Here is a 20989-nt window from a genome sequence, read left to right as displayed (position 1 = left end):
TTTGTATATAAATATACATATGTATATATATATTATATATGTATATTTATATTTTATATATGTATATATATTTTATATATGTATACATATATATAAATATATATATATACATACATATATGTATGTATATATATATGTATATATACATACTCTTACTGTATATATATATATATACATATGTATACATATAAATGTATATATATGTATGTATGTATATATATATATATATATATACATATATATATATATATATATATATATATATATATATATATATATATATATATATATATATATATATATATATATATATATATATATATATACATATACACTCTTACATTTTAAGATGCTAAAAATGTTACTTACTCTCCAAATTCTGGATTTAAATTGTTGGCAACATGTTTGCTTGGGTTTCCTGATTTGCTCTTTCCAAACTGCACTATTATATATGGATCAGACTAAAGATAATGCAAAAATCTGCTTGTCAGCTTTAGCCCCATAAAACAAAAATCAGTTATTGATTTTTAGTTGCAATACAAAAGCAAAAGTTGCAAAAAAAAATAAAAAAAAAAATACTTTGCCTGAGATTATATCTTTTGCAGTCAGTCCTAATGCCTATAATTCAGAGTACATAAAAACAAAAATTAATTTTTGCATTTATATGTTTTAATTTATTTACATTTATTTTGTATTTTATCAAATTGTTGCATTAATTTTAGTTGCAATTAATTATATTTATTATAAATTTCTATTAATTGCTCAAAATAAGATTTGTCTAAGTTATTTTAACCATTTTAAAATTAATATATAAACATAGTTATAAAAAAAGTGTATTTTTAGTATAATATAAAAATAAACATATAAAATACAGTAAACAAGTAATTCAATAATAAAAATTAAATGAAAGTACCATTATACAATAGATGCGAACACAAACTTTAACTGGTGCTTTTGGCGGTAAATAACTAAATGTTCCTTCATTTGCTTTTAATTGTCTTTTATATTTTATTAGATCTTCATTTCGCCATAACCGAATGGCTCCCTGGGTAAGAATAATAAACCTATTTAAAATATCTAAGTATTTAAATTCATTATTACTATTAGTACACATAATCTTTTATTCACCTTAAACTTTCCTTTAATTCTCCGAGGATCCCATTCATTTTTGAAAGCATCTTGTTTACCTCGAACAAGTGGGAAAGTTGTGAAAAGATCATGAAAGTCATTAAACTCTTTCTCTAACTCGTGATTGTAAATCTAAAAAAAGTAACTATGTTAGATGCTAAACATAAAGAACTGGGTTATTTCATTTGTCATTTCTGCTTTTAATGATAATTGTTTCTTAGGAAGTATATTTTAAACATAAAATTATCTGCTTATGTATTGCTTTTTAAGGTCGCATGTATAGCATTAATTTTAATCCACAAAAAAAGTAACTTTTGTATATCGATAAACAAAAAACACATTGCTATATTATTATTATGTGTAATTAGTACATATTATTATGCTATATATTATTACATATTAATACTATCTATATTATTATTATGCTATACATTATTACATACTATTTTATTATATAAACTTTATGTAAACTTTTTTTATTAAACAAAATAGCTTAAAACTAAAGCAACAACCTTTGCATAAATAATTTCTGCAAAGAAAAATTTATTTTATTTTATTAGGATTGAGAAACCAAAAAAATATATTTACATTGATCCCAAGTTAACTGCCACATAAGTGTATGGTCTCAGTAACATTAGCCTTTTCATGCATAGTGGTCATTTAAATGGGCATTTTTAAATATAGTACTAAACTAGAAAGGGCTATTTTTATCTTAAAAAAAAATCATTTTCTTTTTCACTATCTATAGTTGATTAAAAAACCTATGCATAATCCTGTTACCAACAAATATTTATTTTATAAAATAGCTTCGGGAAGTGGTTGCTAGGCAAGGCAAGTTTTGCTTTCAATGTAGAAAAACCTTTTAATATTTTCTTCAATTATAATGGAAAATATGCATTCATTTTATAGCATAACAATTATTATTTTATGGAATAAAAAAGAATGCGTTTATAGAAAGTGCTGACAAAGCAAATATGCTTTTTTAACTATTTTTTACAAAATATAGATTGAAAAAGTAATTTCAGAGTTGCGCTTCCTTTGTTAGTTTGGCAGCAACCAATAACAGGGTGATTTTCTAGCAGATTGGCTGGAATAAACCACTTGTTATGTTTTTAGCTAATGCGTATACTTCTCTGATAAATGAGTTTTAAATGTAAAATAAATGTCATTTACCCAATAAGGATAATAATAAATTGCAAGAAACAAGTACTATGAGGACAAAAAATATATTAAAGGATATCTGTTATAATAAAAGTGGTCACCGGCCAGATCTAACAGCCAATTTAAATTTTCAGTGTTTCAAATACAAGTTGTGCAAAAAGAAAACAAATTATCAATATTCCATAAGCAAAGTATACTTGTGTATGGCTAATAATGTATGCTTTCAAGTTTTTCATAGAGTAAAGCAAATTTAAGCATCAAATACAATGCCTGTTCTGATAAAAAATATTTTTTTCACAAATGCACAATGTCCACTATAATGGACACTTTTATTTCTCCACAAAGATTAAAAAAAACAAAGGATTTTGATTAAGATAAGTAAATTGTGAAAATCATGATGGCTCTTTTGCATTAAAGGGTTAAAATAAAAGTTGCAACAATTTGACAATCTGAATGCACACAAATAAATCAAACTAGTAAAGGTTGCATTCACCATTTACTACTCAAGAAAGATTCGTCAGCCACATTTATGCCCTTCATCAAACCAAAAACAAAAAAGAACATCATTTAACTGGAGAAATAGGTCGAATGTCCTCTTTATCTTAAAAACCTGTTTCAAAGCAATCTGTCACAAAATCAATTTGTATTTATCAAACACATGGATGCGGTAGTGGTGTAGTGGTAGAGAGCGCTCACTTCATAAGTGAGAGGTTCCGAGTTCGATTTCCACCACGTCCCTGGTAGTACCGCGTTCAATTTGTTTCTCCGCACATACATACATATATACATATAGTGGTGTACACTGGTGGTGGCCCCAGACAAGCTAAGTCTTTTGAAAGTGAACACTCGTGGTGGCAAAAGACAGTCAAATCTTTTGAAATATATTTTTCTAAAAAAATTATTTTGATGAAATTGAGTTTGCTCCTGGACAACTAAGTTGATTTTTCGCAGCTTTTTCATTTATTTATTAATTATATAAGAAGAAAAGTATTTTCAAAGTTAAATGTTTTGTGTTTTAAAGACAAAAAAAAAATTTTTTTTTTTGATGACTTTTTAACTTCTAAACATAATAATGAAATAACATTTTGCAAGTCTTGCTGTTAAAGCTCATTTTCTGCTTAATTAGCAGTTCGTTAAAGTTAATTGTCTGCATTAATTAGAACAGAAAAATATGCATGGTCAGGAGTAGCTTGTGATGTTTTGAATTGTTGGCTTTTTCTGTTCATGACTAAATTTAGAGAAAAAAATAGAATAAAATTTGTGAAAAAAATAATTTGATATACATGGACCAAAGTGTGACATTTTTCTGAAAGTAAAAGAGTGAATATTCTGAATAGTTTACAATTATTATTTTGGTTTGTGCAAATATTTTCTAATTTACCTATAGCACTTATCATTTTGGTTTGTACAAATATTTTCTAGTTTACCCATAGCACACATATGGAAAAATGGCTTAACTGTACAAGAACTAAGCCAATGTGAAAATTTTTATAAAAAATGGTGATGCGCAAATAAAAACATTAACAGGTGACCAATATTAGCTAAACTCTTTCTCTCAGATGCCCTGATCTGAGCATCACTGATATATACAAACATACATTTGAATTTTATTCCTTACTGTAATATTAATGAGATCATTTTCTTCATCAGTTATTTGAGATTTTTCACTTGCATAAAAACGAGTCCACCAATCTACTACTTCTTCATTGTCAACAGGTTCAATGTTTATAACAGTTTCTTTGGTAACCTATATAATTATATATTTATATTTCAAAAATAAATTAAATACAATGATTAAAAAGAAGCAAGTTGAACAAATTATCAATATTTTGAATAAAGCATTTAGTCAACCCTGCTAGGTCAAAACATTTTAAGCAATATAACAAAAAACTAATTTTCTGTTTTAAGTAAATAAATAAATACGCTAGTTATATTTCAAGTTAATTATATAATCAAGTTAATTTTTATATATTAAGTTAATTATTATATAATCAAGTTAATAAATATATATTCAAGTTAGTTATAGTTATATTTCAAGTTAAACCTGCCATGCAAAAAAAAACACATAAAAAAATTATAATTTTTGTTAAAGTTTACAATAGCAAACCCAGGCACAAAAAAAATGTCATCATACGATTGATTTTACTATTTACTACTAGTTATTTATTTATAATCTTAAAACAATAAATAGAAAAAAAAATTAACATTACAATTTGTAAGTTTACCATTAAACATTACATTATACCATGTAACATCAAGCATTACCTATACCATTTAACATTACAATTTGTATGTTTACCATTAAACATTACATTATACCATTTAACATCAAACATTACACATACCATTTAACATTACAATTTATAAGTTCAATTCTATTAAACTATAAAACTTTGTAAAAACAATGTAAAATAAAAGAATGTAATAAAAAAATACCACTGACAATGATTGGTCTGGATTTAAAAAAACACGGAAGAGTAAAAAGTTAATATACCTTTTTTTTGGGCATATAAGAAAGAGATATCTTAGAACCAGGTGCTAAAAAATAAAAACTTCATCTTATATGTGTGTGTGTGTATATATATATATATATATATATATATATATATATATATATATATATATATATAGATCTATAGTTTGTTGTCTTTGGGAAGAGCGGAAGGAAAAAAGCGATTCTTACGCCAATACATACGTCACTTTTATTTACTTTTGACTTTCGTCCAACATTTTCGTGTCAGACAAAAGTAAAAACCATTAATTTAATTACAAATAAATCGTTTTTTAAAAAAACCACAAAAACGCAAATTTAATTGACCAGAATGTTTTTAAAAACATTCTGAATGTTTTTAACAATATAAACAATGTTTTTATTTTTATTTTTTTTAATAAAATGTTTTTTTTTTTTTTTTTTAATAAAATATTTTTATTTTTATTTTTTTTACTGTAAATCATGCGCGGAGTGCTGCTACATCGACTGACAAATAGCCTGACCCGCAAGGGAGTGCTGCTACATCTACTATCATTTAGCCTGACCTGCAAGGGAGTGCTGCTACATCGACTGAGGGTTTGGTTGGGGCAGGCAGTCTATCAATTAATAAAAAAAAATAATTCCGGTCTTGCATTTTAATTTTTACTTTTTGTCAACAAAATATGGAAAAAACTTTCGGAAAACATCTAAGGGTTCTATATATATATATATATATATATATATATATATATATATATATATATATATATATATATATATATATATATATATATATTAACGAAGAAAAAACAACTTTTTCTATGGTACTTTTAGTTTCATGCCTATACAGCAATCATCAGCTATTGAATACAAAATCAAAAACAAAAAGACCACCTAAAAATTACAAAATACTGTGTTGTGGGATCTTTACGTCACTAAAAGACATACTTGATGGCAACCAAAGAAAAACAAAATATTAGCTAATTACAAAAAGATAAGAGGAAATCAACTCATTTCATTTATTAAACAAGTTTTCACCTCTATTTGTTAAAATAAGGAATTTTTTGTATAAGCAAAGATTGCAAAATTTAGATGAGGAGTGATAAGGATTGCAACCTTTCACAACTTTTCACTTAAATGAGAATGTAAACATTTCTTTTATGTCCCAAATTTCTTTAGACAACTAAGTGTCATTTTTATATTTATTTATGTTAAAAGATTTTAGGTGATTAGCATACCGAGATTTAAATGGAGTTTCACATAAGCCAAAATATACTTTTTATTCGTAGTCAGGTTTATTTGACATGGTGTTTTATTTGACACGGTGGCTTGATAAACAATATTCTTCATCAACCACTAACTTTTCATGAGGCAAATGAAGTTGTTGACACAGTTGCATGTTTTTTCCTTATCTTTATTTGGGTTACATAATACCCTGTGATGTTAGGCATAATTGAGTAGTATTTTAATAGTATTTTGATTAAATATCTTTTAAAGTTTGTGACCAATTGGAAAGTACAGGTCTACCATGTTCAAAAATTGACTGTCTATTTTTGTTGCAACATTGGTACTAAAAGGTGGGTTGTACCAGATTATGTTTCGCATGTGATTTTTGAATGGTTTTTTATTCAAATGGTAAGCGAATTTGCAGATAAAACCTGATTTAAATAATCCATCTTGATAAAGAGGAATTAATTGTTTAAAAATATTTATACATATATATATATATATATATATATATATATATATATATATAATATATATATATATATATATATATATATATATATATATACATACATATATATATACATACACATATACATATATATATACATATATATATATCCCAAACAGTTATGAATAATAGATCAATAATTTTGAATCACAAATATTACATTGTTCGAAACTTGCATGACAGGCTAGAATAACATCCATATTAGTTTTAGAGTTCATTAAGTAAAATGTAGTGAATTATTAAGTTTTATTAATTTAAATGATTAGTCTGCACACACTAGTCATTTTTGTACAGTTACTTTGATATTAAGCGTAAAATTTTAATGTGTATTTGATAACAGACATACAAGATGTATTTTATACGATTGTACAACACGAGAACGGTGTTGTGTTAAAAAAGTTAGTCGTTAGAAAAGTTTACAAGCTGTTCTGCGCCTGTGTTACGCATGCGCAGTATTGAATAAAAGTTTCCGTAAGGGAGTGAAATTCGGCGTTAAAAAAGTTTCATTGTTTTATTAGGGTATGTAAACCATTAATAATAAGTTCATATGTTATATAAAAATGGCTGTCCACGTTTACTCAATTGATGATGTGAAACAGTATCTTTCTGATGGAATAATTAAGTTTTTTAAATCACAGCGTATAGCATTCTTGAAATATGCAAAAAAATTTCAACTTTTTGGTATGTGTTTATTTATAAAAACTTTATAATAAAATTGAGAATATTAATTCGCTATTTAATATAAAAATATTTTTTATTAAGAATGCACTTTTTAATTATTTGTGTGTGTATGTGTATATATATATATATATATATATATATATATATATATATATATATATATATATATATATATATATATATATATATATATATATATATATATAGATGGTAAATTGTACTATATCAAATCATCTAAGAAACTACTAGTTTTTTCAACTGATCATGAAAAAATGATGGCTTATAGAGATGTCCATGATTCTGATCACAGGGCACATGTTGGTCTCAACAATACTAGAGCTAAACTAAAAAGTTCTTTTTACTGGCTTGGTTTGTTTTTCTTTACTTAAATATAAATTTTAAAAACTAAAAACTACTGAAGTTTATTAAATAAACTTATCATTTTTTGTCATTCAACCATGATACTTTTATATAGTAAATTACTTTGTTTCTTGTGTTTTTAGGTATGGTTAGCGATATTACCAAATGGATAAAGGAATGCGACAAATGCCAACAAATGGAAAAAATTAAAACGGTTGCTCCTGAATTAAAACCTATAAGGGTGAATAGGCTATGGGAGTTTTTGGGCATTGATCTGATTGGGCCACTGCCTATTATGTCATAAGGTCACAAATATATTTTAACAGTAACAGACCTTTGGAGAGAATATTTTGAAGCTTTCCCTATTCCTGAAAAGTCTGCTTTATATGTATCAAAGTGCCTCACTACCTTATTTTATAGATTCGGTCCTCCTAAAAAAATACTTTCGGATCAAGGCAGGGAGTTTGTAAACGGTGTAAATGAGGCTTTGTTTTCTCCATTTAATGTCAAACACCTTATAACATCTGCTTACCACCCACAAACGAATGGGCAAGATGAAAGAACTAATGAGTCTGTTAAGAGAGCCCTTTCAAAGTTATACAATGAAGCTCAGAATAACTGGGATGAGTTGTTAGAACCGGTATTGTTTGGTCTTCGCATATGTGTGCAAAAATCTTGTGTGCAAACTTGATTATATAATAATTAACTTAATATATAATAATTAACTTGATTATATAATTAACTTGAAATATAACTAGCGTATTTATTTATTTACTTATAATAGAAAATTAGTTTTTTGTCATATTGCTTAAAATGTTTTGACCTAGCAGGGTTGACTAAAAACATTAGAAAAAAGTTTACACCATTTTTTCTAATGTTTGGCAGAGAACCACAATTGTTTTCAGCTTTAGCAATGAATCTAACTAATTCAGACATTGTTAATGATAATATTGAAATTAATTCAACTGAAGATCAAATTCAAGAAAGAATTAATTCACAAAATAAAGTCAATATTGTGGTAAATTCTAATATTTTAAATGCTCAAACAAAAATGCAAAAATATTATGCTTCTAAACAGATAAAAGGGTGTAAGTCATTTTCATTTAAAATAGGTGACAAAGTTTTATTAAAAAATTGTAGAAAAATTGGTGGTAAAGGGGGAAAAAAATATGGAAAAAATTGGTCGTAAAGCTAGAAATAAAAAGAATACAAAAAAATCTAGAAAATCAAACAAGAGACATATACTAGACTCAAAATGCTATGTTAAAGATAAAAATATTAAATTGACTGAAGTTGAAAACTCTTTATCGAAAAATGTATACCCTGCAATTTCTGTTAACAATAAATTTTTTTTAAACTTATCAACAGAGTCTGTTAAATTAAGCCTCGACATTTTAAAAAATCCATGTGATTGGTTAAATGATACTTTAATAGACATTGCCCAAAGTTTCCTTTCATTTCAGTTTCCTCATATTGCTGGATTTCAAAGTTCGTGTATTTTTAATAAAAATAATTCAGGTGGTTACATTCCTACTGGAGAATTTATTCAAATACTCAATATTAGAAACTCACATTGGATACTTATAAGTAATGTGTCATCTGGTACATGTTTAAACTCAGTTCAATATTATGATTCTCTCTATACCAGTTTAAATGTTCTATTACTTGTGCATCGTGTTGCTCATTCATTATTGATTTATGAAGATGTTAACTCAATAAGTTTTGAAGTTATGAAAGTTTTGAATAAAGTTTATCAATAAGTTTTGAAGTTATGCCAAATCCAAGATAATGGAAATGATTGTGGTCTTTATACTGTTGCAAATGCTACAGCTCTATGTAATGGAATTGATCCAAATGTAATTGTCTAGGAAAAATAGTATGAGAAAACATTTTCTAACATGTATTGAGAAAGGCAAACTTGAAATATTTCCTTATATAAGCACACTAAACAGGTTTAAAAGATGCTCTTCATCCTTTCTTTGTGACGAGACTTGTCACTGTGCTATGGCATAAGTTATAGCTTGTATTATTTATATATATTTTTCTAATGTATTGATGTATTTGTAGTTTTATGTAATGCAATAATAGTTTGTCAGGTCAGGCCATTTTTTCTTAAGGTAGCATATAATCATGTACAACCTGTTTCATATGGAACAAGCAATACTGGTTAGGTGTTGTAAAGGCATCATACCTCATAATGTCATTTAATTTAGAAAATAGCCTTAAAAAAGTCTAAAACACACAAGTCTAAACCATTTAAATGTAAACACAGATGTTAAACTTTATAAAAAAACTTTGTATATATATAAATATATATATTTTTTAAAATTACTAAAATGGAATAATATATAATTCTATTTAATTATAGACATATTTGTGATGGAATAGAGGCTCCACATGTTTGATATAGTCAAATGTCACAAAGGAAGCTACATAAATACGATTTTTGTTAAATATATTATTTCTATGAAGTTTAATGAATTTTAAAGTTTATAAAAGATTATAGTTTAAATATTATTTGAACAAATTTTCATAACTTTTTACATTTGTCTTAAATTGAAAGGATTTTAAACTTTTTTATAAGTTTAAACATTTATATTTTGTCATTGTTTTATTTTAGTTATCTTACTGTTGAACATGATTCTAATTTAGTAAAATTTCATGATTTGAAATTTACTATATTAATCATTAGCCAACAGTTATGGCAAAAATTTGATTTCTACAAAATCAAGGTTAGAATATGTTATTGACTGGTAACTTTACAAAACTGGTTTTTATGTTTATTTATGTTATGCGTTCTTTATGCTACTTTGTTGTGCTTTGTGCTAATATAAAAACTTTTGTGCCTTGAAAATACAAGACTCTTATGTAATAAGGTTGTTAAAATATATCCATTATAATTGTTTACTAACTACGCAATGACTTCATTATTTGTTTTTAATCTCAAAACTTTTTTTTCAACTTTTATCTAAGTTGCCCTAACCAAACCTAACGGTCTTGTATCAGAGTCCCACGGAATAGCATTTAAATAGGAAGCTGACGCCTCCTTCCTTAAAAATTGGAGAAAATATTAACTCTGTTTAGTTGAATTCTGGATCGCTTGCTTTTGAGGCAAGCACTCTAATTCATGCGACACGGCTACTGGAAACTCAAGAGATTATCTGTTACGTTATCTGAATATTTAAAAAAAATTTTAAATGTAACATTTTATAATTGATACAAATGTTGTGTTTACATTGCAAAGTGGCTAGAGCTCTTTAATATTTACAAAAAGTAAAATAAATAAAAAGTATATATGTATACCACAGGCATGTACCGTGGGTGGAGGAGGGGGGATCGGGTGCAATTGACCCTCCTTTTTGTTGCAATTGCCCTCTGTTTCCTACCAATTGCCCTCTGTTATAGTAGCAAATGAATACATTGCATACTTTAAAAATGAATTCATTTTCTACTATAAACTGCCTTTTTTATTCAAAAATGACCTCCCCCAGCCTAAAAAATTATCAAATGTGTATCATCAAATTTTATTTAATATATTTAATACATCATTGATATTTTTATTATATATTTATTTTTTAACATTTATTGCGAATAAGTTTGCACAGAAAAAAGAGCATCCATTTTGAAAACTTATTTAACGGGCTAACTTTTTTAACGCCATTAAGCGTTAAAAAAGTAGTCATTATTTAGCGCATGCGCAGTTTCACTGTTTGTAAACTGTTTTAACGACAAACTTTTTTAATGCAACAACGGAAAACCTTCTATTTAAAGTATTTTTTGTCTACAATATACAAACTATTATATCTAGTAACCCGCGTTTCCACTATTAAAGTAAAAATTCACTAAAAAAGTTGTTTCTAAAAGCAATTTGTCGAACCAACTTCTTTTAGTTTTAAACTAGCTTTTTATCTAAACAATTTTTTGTTAACAGGTTTCAAATTTTATAAAAAGTTTTTTGCAAAGAACTTTTGATCATTCACTTTTGTACAGTTTGGCATTCTTGGTATTGAGATTCATTGATTAATGCTGTGTAGTGTTTGTACTGACCATAATGTTGTTTTCCATATGTTGCACAATTAATTGATATTTATGCATAATGTTGCATAATTATTTGATATTTATGTGTGTTATGATTAATAGTTGATGATTTTACGTTGTTATTTATATTTATGTGCTGTTTTAATACTGCCTTGAACTATTCTTGTGTTTTATTTAATCTACTTACTAAAAATTAATAAATTCATCAGCCAATTATACAAATATGCCTGGAAATAAAAACTGTCTTGTCAGGAGCAAATGATGATTTTAGCTAAAGTTACTGAGAGTCAAAAAGTTACAACAAAGTTGCATCAGAGATGCAGATTTTGAAGAACACAGTGAAAAGAATAATGATGAAGTACCAGAAAACAGGGGAAGTAAAAGATAGATCTAGAAGTGGATGACCAAAGAAGACAACACCTCAAGAGGAGCGGCTCATTGTCCACCTCAGTTTGGAGAAATCCCGCCATTCTGCTGTGGAAATTCAGGCTTTGATGCCTGATCATGATGATGTCAATATTACAGATAGAACTGTCCGCAATAGGCTACAAAAAGTGGGCCTTCGAACTTGTGCAGCTGCAAAGAAGCCATTTCTTATAGCCTTACATTGTCACTGAAGGCTTTGCAACTGCTTGTCGAGGTTGAACTTTAGAAGATTGGAAAAAAAGTGGAGTGACAAAAGTTCATTCCAGGTCTTTTGTGGAGTAAAGAGGGTAATTGTGAAAAGAAGAAAGGGTGAGAGGTTTCATCCTGATTGCATAGCTCACACTGTAAAACATAGTGGTGGATCTCTATGGCTTGGGGATACACATCCTGGCATGCGGTTGGTCTATTGTACCGTTTCAGAAGCAACATGAATCAAGACCAATACATTGAAGTGTTTAAAAATCACATGCTACCTTTAGTCAGAGAGCTTTATGGCAGAAGAGATTCCTTTATCTTCCAGCATAATGCACCTTACCATAAAGCTAAGTGAGTGTGCAATTTCTTACATGATAAGGGTGTTAAGCAAATGGAATGGCCACCCCAGAGCCCATATATGAATCCCATTAAATATGTATGGGAAATTCTGTTCAGGGCAATCAGGGGTAAAAAACCACACAATCAGGATGAACTTTGGAACTTGCTGGAAAATACTTAGAATAACATCAATCCACAGTACCTTAAAGATCTTATTGAGTTTATGCCTTGACGAATTAATTAGCTGCGTTTATATAAGGGTGGACATATGAAGTATTAGTAACTCTTTCATTTCTTAACTAACTATTTACTGTAGTTTATAAAAAGGTAAACATTGTACAAATATAGAGTGATTGGTGTTTTTGTTTTATCAAGCAAGAAATTCTATTGAAAATTAACTGGACACATGACTTTTTTCCAACACTGTATATATATATATGTATATATATATATATATATATATATATATATATATATATATATATATATATATATATATATATATATATATATATATAAGGGGTGTACCCTCATGGTCGCCCAGTGGCATGGGACGACTCATTTTTTCAAAGGGCGACTGTTATTTAAAAAAAATGTCAGTAGCCCGGCAGGACGACCAGACAGTTTTTTACTTACAAAACAAAGTTTAAGAAAGTTTAAGTAAAAAGAAAGGTTTATTCATTGTAATTATTTAAAAGAAATTAATAAAAAGCATTTAAAGTTGTATACACTTCGTTTAATAATGAATACACTACAGTACATTATGCAATTTTATTTATCATTATTATTTTATTTATTTATTTTATTTACGTAATAAAAAGAAGCGATTTAATATTTCAAGGTTTGACTGAACTGTTTTTTTAAATGTTGTTCTTGCATTTTGAAGCAATTTTCTTCTCAATTTAAAATGAATTTTAAAACTAAATTTTCTTTTTATTTGAAATGCTAATTTATCATTTTTTTTAAACGTTGTAGTTGCATTTCAAATCGTGTGAATGGGCAGTTGAATTGTTAATAACACTGAATCTCTTTTGTTTTTCATTAGTAAAAAAAAAAAATTATTTTAACTTTGTCAAAAAAAATTAATGTAATAAAAAACATTCTAAAGATGCATGTGAAAAAACATTATTAGAAGGCATTTAATGATGCACAGGCGGAAGTTTTCTTTTTTTTAAAAAAAAAAAAAGTCTTAGAGTTCGACAATAAATTACGCAACACTAAATTTATTTAAAAAAAGTAAGTAATCTCATAAGATTACTTACTTTTTTAAAATAAGTTTGTTGAAGAACTTATAAGTTTAGCATATAAGATCTTATAAGTTTTTTTACACGATGATTTTCATTAAACTAAATGAGCTATTTTGATTTTTATTAAACTTAAATCTCTGCAAGAGAAAACTTCTGATCTTTTTTTTTTGTTCATTAGTGAAATTTAGAGTTGCGTAATTTATGGATCCCTTAGTATAATGAATTACAATTAAAACATGTTTTAAACATTCAACTTTATTTTCAACTAAATTTAATTGAAGATTGAAAGAGAATAATACAATATTTTTCTTTTTGAACATCGTTTCTTTGCGATTGTTTGCGATGACTTTCAAATTTTTTTCTCCTTATAATGAAACCTTTGTTAAGATTGATAAAAAGAAACAACCTGATAACAGAACGAAACATAAATGACAAAAAGAAACAACCTGATACAGATAATAACTATGACAAAAATGACAATCTTTTAAAGTATTTAAAGATATTTCTTCACCAAATCTCTGTGTTACTAAAGTTACTTAACAACATTTTTTAATAGCTTATAAAGTTTCTCTTTTTTTCTTCTTCATTAATTTACTTTCCATTAAAATGTTTCTTATTAGTAGTCAGTATAGTAGTCAAATGTTAAATTTTATTTGAGTATTTTCACTAGAGATAAAAAAATACATTAAATATACCGGAACATCATAGTAGATGACTCAAGTAAGAAATATAAACTATTTCAGTAGCCTGCAGGGCAAAACTGGAGTACACCACATATATATAGTGTTTTCTACTAAAACTTTATTAAAAAAACAGCATGAAAAATATGAATAAAAAATAAGTATTTAAACCATTTTTGCTAAATAATCCATTTTTCATGTTAAAAAATCAACAAATAAATTTATAAAAATTAGAAAAATAATTGTAAAAAAAACTACTCCCAGATCATGGGGTTTAGGTTGGAGGTGAATGCACCAGGGATTTTTCTTCACAATATTATTAGTAAGGCATACTCGGGTAACCCTAGTCAAAAATTAAAATCAGAACTGTTGCTAAATTGAAATTTGATGTCTTCTATTTATTTTTAATGGTAACTAATTCTATAATGTAGCACTATTCGCTTTGATACAACAGATAGCCAAACAAATTTCAAATTATATTGAAAATATATCTTTTTTTGGAATACTTCATATATATTTAAAACTTAAAACTTGTTTTCAAAGTATTTAAGGTATTTTAGGTGGAAAAAATTAAATTAAAAAAAAAAAATCAGTAAAAAATTACCTGGAGTGAAAAAGTATAAACTGTTTTGGATGTTGCAACAAGAGGAGAAAAATTGAAAAAATATTGAAAACGATTGAAAATCTTCAAAAACCGTTGCAACCTCTACAATATCCAGCTCAGATTGCTTTAAAAAATCTAGTAAGGAAGCATATAGATAAAGATTTCATGTTAAAGTAAACTCTTTTCCCACTGATTTGTACCGAAGTGCAAGATCGCATTATATAAAAACAGGTAATTATCTTTTTTATCCTCCTATTTAAATCTGTCATTTTTGTAAAAATAATATTAATTTCATATATATGTATATATATTTTTATCAACATTTTTGCTTCCAACAAGGCTGCAAGCAACCACTATTAGATTCGGAAGTTACTGGAAGAGAAAAGATGAAGTTTTTAGAGAAAGATAATGATTGACAGACAACTTAAAAGATTGAAAATTATATGAATCAGGAAAGCAAGATGTAGGAAGCGAATTCCAAAGAACTGATGTTCAAGGAAAAAAACTAGATAAATAAGAGTTTTTAGAGCACTTAGGAATAGTCACAGAAAAAGAATGAGACTCAAATAAATGACAAGTAACACGAGAATGAATTTTAGTAGATGGCACAAGAGATACTAGCTCTTTAGAGCAGTGCCCATTAAAGTATTTGTTGAAAAAAGAAAGAGAAGCAACATTACGACAGTGTGATAATGGTTGGAGGTTGGCTGGAGGGGCAGGTCCATCTATGTTTACAATGCATTTTTACACCTTGTCTAAAAAAAAAATGGCATCATTCAAAGATCTGCTCCAGATATGGCAACAGTATTCCATACAACGGCAGATTTGAGTTTTATAGAGATAAAGAATAGAATCTGGAGTAAGAAAGAGTCAAGCACGATAAAGAGATGCAACCTTAGCAGATGCTAATTTTGCAATGGGTTGAATATATGGTTTTCAAGAAAGATCAGAAGTAAGAGTTAATCCTAGAAGATGAAGGGTAAATGACTCGTCGAGTACATTACCACTCATAAATGTAGGAAGGTCTAAATTATTGCAGTAACAATTGGCTGAAAAAAGTTGGACTTTATCTGAATTAAAGTTCACCAGCCACTGTGAGCCCCACGCTGAAGCAGAAGCAAGATCCTTTTTAAGCACAAATCCCTCCTCCAGCTATCAGAGAGTGTTGGCTTCTTATCAAGGCATTAATAAATGGTAGTATCATCAGGGAACAATGCTACCTTAGATGTGAGAATATCTGGAAGATCATTAATGTAAATTAAAAAGAGTATAGAGCCAAGGATAAAACCTTGAGGAACCCCTGAAGTTACAGGATATGAAGAAGAGCGCTGTCCATTAAGGACAACTTTTATACTACGATTGGTATAAAAAATATACCGCAATAAGAAAGCTTATGGAGAAGACCAGCATGCCAAACTTTATCAAAAGCTATAGAAATGTAGCTATGATATGTAGGTATTGCTTTTAGAAATGCAAGGTATGAATGATTGCATTTGCAAAAAGTTACTTTTTCAATGTTTGGCAGAACACAAGTAGTGTGTGAATTATGTCAATGTCCAATGTGTCTGACAAGTGACACTTGAAGTAACATTAAGATGAATTTAAGGGAGCATATTGACCCAATCTTACCCCAGGAACATGAATTTCAAATCCAAGCTCCTTTACTAATACTTCAATGAGTGGAAATTCTTTACAATATATTGAAATAAGTATTAAACAACCCTGCAACAGAAAATTAACCGCTATAACATAGAAAAAATTATCATGTTGAAAGATCTTAAATGGTCTGAACAAGTAATATTAAAGATTCAAAGAACAATTTCTAGGGAAGAAAAACAGGTTAAGGTTTAGCTATAAACATTAGGATCATCATTACATGTACACCTTGGAAAGAGTAACTCCTTAAAAAAGGTTCAGACAAAGTATTCAATATCAAAAGAATACATGACCTGCCTAAATGTGTAACTAAAAGCAAGTTGACTGAAATAAGAAAAGATGTTGGTTGATCTTGATTTGAAAGCTATGTGGAGAATAGAAAGTGACATTCATTAGATCACTTTTATCGTGTTCAGCAGTTACCGTTTCAGTTAGGTGTTAAACATCCAGAGGTTCAAAGAGATGTTGAAACTATACCTATGCTTGTTGATGAAATAGACTAACAAAGAGATATTGTTCTCCTAGAACGTGATATGTAGATTTGTGAGGATTTGCATCAACTGGGGCCAAGGGTTAATTAAGGTTGTTATGAGTCTTTTTCAATCAGAAAAACTCAAGGAACTTAGGAAGCAAAAGAACTTGAGTGTAAAGAAAGTTGTACTAAAGTTGAAAGAAGCTAAAATTTAGCCCGGTTCTCAAACTTTATGAATGGAAGTATTTTCTTGTTTCAGATCTTATCAATATCGTGCTATGATAACTAGCATGGTGGGAAATATGCATAAGCCTAATGCATAGGTGTAAAAGATACAACAGGAGAATTTAGAACCTTTGAGAGTTCAGCCCACCAGTATCAATGATTTGTTGATCTGTGGTTGCACAAGCTGATGCAGAACTTTTTTCAGGTCATCAACCCATATCTTTTTGATTTAAATATATGAAGGTTGATAACTATTTGTAATAATTACATTATTGTTTGGATTTAAATGCATATAAAAAAAAAATTTATTGCATTTTAAATTTATTATTAAAACTTAATTTAATAATTTAACAAAAATAATACATCAATACATTATCATTATAATTTGAAATTGTATGATTAATTCTGCACCATAAGGTCTATTTAAGCTATCTGTAGTACCAAAGACAACAGTGCTATGGCGGTATAAAGTTTATAATTATTAAAATGTCTTTGAGAGTTCTCAGTTCAGGAGCAGCTCCAATTTTTTGATCAGGGTTAACCTTCTAAACCCACATGAAAATTCTGTGAAGAAAAAGTTCAGGTACGTTCACCTTCAGCCTAAACCCAGTATTTGGGAAAAGTGAAAGATAATAATTCATCAAAAAATAAAAATAAAAATTTCTCAAATCAATCAAAAGATTTTTGGTGTATTTATCAATTTTTTAACTATTGAAATAAAAAAGAACTTTTACCAGACTTATTGTGTAATTTTTACTCGTTTTTTTATTCAGAAAAACTTTTTCTTGTTATTATATTGCATTTAGTAAAACTATTACTTTTGTATTTAGTAAAATAAGGTCAATATTACTCTTCAAAGGTTTCTTACTGATTACACCTAAAATAAAAACAAGGTCAAACTTGAATGAAAAACATGTACTTCATACATACCTGAACCTTCAAAGTAAGTGGTTTTAAACTCTTCAGCATTGAAAATAAATCTATCAATTGTATGAGTGGTATGAGTTGCAAAAAATTGAATCTTTTTATTGTTAGTAAACTGGCTATGGTCAACAACCATAAATGTGCAGTCAGGCATCCATGCTGTGTTCTCTGGAAGGTCCTAAAACAATAAAAGGTGCTTGTAAACTCTGTTAAAATAAATCAAAACAAATTAAAATAAATTAAAAATAAATTGACTACAATAATATAGTAACTATATTAACAAAATATATTAACAACATCAAGTAATAAAATTAGATACCATGTCAAATATGAGAATAGGATTTTCAAAATTTGGATTACGAATCGCATTTCTACATATAGTTGATTCTAACTTGTTGACTGATTTTCCATTTGGTAACATGGCATTGTATGAAAAATCTGCAAAAACTTGAGGTCTTTGAACCCTTTTTCCAAAAATACCAGAATTTTTTTCCAAGTCTCGCAAACCCCAAAACAATAACTATACAAGAATAACTATCATACTAATTTAAAATATGTTTATTGGATGTTACTAGCACATAGTAACATCCAATAAAACATGTTTATTGGATGTTACTATGTACTAATAACATGCTGGTTATGAGGTAAAACTCATCCTAAATTGGGGTATTTGAGGCTTTTCAGCTATGGTTCAAGCAACTTGCTAGGTGTTAAAAAAACACTGATATAAAACCTCCATATTTAAATTCGGATAACAGCAGAAGCCTCATAAACCTTGGATAGTGATCTTCCCAGTATCATAATAAAAAATATCTTTGAAATCTTTCGATCTTCGAAAACAAGTTGTTATGTAGTATAGTTCACTATGTATAAACTACATAGTTGAATAAAATTCATATTTTGTATTTATATGTAAACATAAAACTATTATAGTAATAAATTTTATAAAATTTATATAATAAACAATTACAATATTACAACGAAAATGTAAATGTAATACTATGTAAAATTAACAAACCTCAACTTTATAAGAAACTAGAACAGGTCGAATGGCCCTAGGAACTGGTACGCACATAACAGGCTCCTTGGTATATGCTTGGTTTCGACTCACAGGTGAAGGAAGTTCTGGCAAATTATCATAATCAACCTAATTAAAAGAATTTTATTTTTTGAACTTTTTCTATAATTAAAAAAACAATAAAAATTTCTTTTACAAACAAAAAAAAAAAAAAAAAAAAAGTAGTAATAAAATAAAAAATCTGAAAAGTTTTTAAATGTTGATTTGTTATAAACTTAACAAAGCTTATGTGTGCAGCATATTAATGCTTATAGTTCTAATTATTACAGTACACACGATATGATTTCAAAAATATTACAAGTAAAGCGCTACATTTTTTTGTAAATGAAATTTACAATTAATGTTTAACAATGAAAATTACAAAAAAATTGTAAATTTGTTTATTCCTTATAAGAATTATGAATAAGGCAGCACAGCCACCAATTTCTAATCAAAATTTCAATGATTATTATGAACTTTGAATTCTGATGAAAGTTTACAAAGTATTTTACATTACTATATTATGAAAGTTTATGGAAGTTTACAATTTTTTTTTACATTATTTATATTATGAAACTTCAATTTCCAATCAAATTTTTAATATATATATATATATATATATATATATATATATATATATATATATATATATATATATATATATACACACACATATATATATATATATATATATATATATATATATATATATATATATATGTGTGTGTGTATATATATATATATATATATATATATATATATATATATATATATATATATATATATATATATATATATATATATATATATATATATATGTATATGTATTTTTTTTTATAAATTTCATAAGCATTCCAACAAGCACTATTTATATCTAACATTTATATTTTTTAAATATAAATTTTTTTATAAATATATATTTTATAACTATTTTAAAGATAGTTCGATTTATTGTCATGACAATTTGATTTTGATTAAAGAAAATTCAGATAACAAACACGGGTTTCTTAGAACAACTGACAAAAAAAAATTTTTTGTACTTTATTAATATCTTTTTTGTAAATATACTCAATACATTTTATCAATATACTCAATATATTTAGTTGGTCCATCATTTGCTGTAACATATACTTCATTTACATATCTAAATCTAGCAAATGTTTTGCCATTGATTATACTAGACATTTGATTTGATTATTGACATTGTTAAACAATGATTAAACAATGATTAAGCAATGATTAAATAACAAAAATTATTACTTGGTTTTTTTAATATAAAAAACTGCATAAATGCTCTATTTGATTAAAATTTGGGCTCTGTGAAGGTCATTCTAAAACATTTATGAGATTTTCATCAGTAAAATTTAATTTTTTTAACAGTGTATTTCCAAATCTAAGTTTTGAGTTTTTGAGCAGAAGATATTAAACTTTGATCCAATATATTATTAAACAAATTAGTTTATAATATTGTTTGCTCTTTTTTTTAAAACATATTCAAATTGATTTTTTTTTTACTATTTTTAAAACTTCTATCATTTCTTGAAGTTGTTTTCAGTTCAGCTTTCATTGTTAAACAGTACAAATTTAA

At 26.9% G+C, this 20989-nt stretch overlaps 1 protein-coding gene across 3 annotated transcripts in view; it reads right to left on the bottom strand.

Moving 5' to 3' along the window:
* The window catches only part of LOC100205085 (otoferlin), a 182930-nt gene that overhangs the window by 57437 nt on the left and 104504 nt on the right, over positions 1–20989 (bottom strand). For all 3 annotated transcript variants that reach the window (XM_065813710.1, XM_065813708.1, XM_065813709.1), the window contains 9 exons: positions 19363–19491; positions 18664–18864; positions 18351–18522; positions 4784–4827; positions 3908–4036; positions 1129–1260; positions 914–1045; positions 580–618; positions 370–461 (listed from right to left, as the gene is read on the bottom strand). In XM_065813710.1, the coding sequence (XP_065669782.1) occupies positions 370–461; positions 580–618; positions 914–1045; positions 1129–1260; positions 3908–4036; positions 4784–4827; positions 18351–18522; positions 18664–18864; positions 19363–19491 (1070 nt within the window). The remainder of the gene's footprint in view (positions 1–369; positions 462–579; positions 619–913; positions 1046–1128; positions 1261–3907; positions 4037–4783; positions 4828–18350; positions 18523–18663; positions 18865–19362; positions 19492–20989) is intronic.

This window comes from Hydra vulgaris, chromosome 12 (assembly GCF_038396675.1).
Source record: "Hydra vulgaris chromosome 12, alternate assembly HydraT2T_AEP".
In the NCBI taxonomy this organism is placed as follows: domain Eukaryota; kingdom Metazoa; phylum Cnidaria; class Hydrozoa; order Anthoathecata; family Hydridae; genus Hydra; species Hydra vulgaris.
The sequence above is the reverse complement of the archived record's forward strand: the minus strand, read 5'-3'. Positions and strand labels throughout refer to the sequence as shown.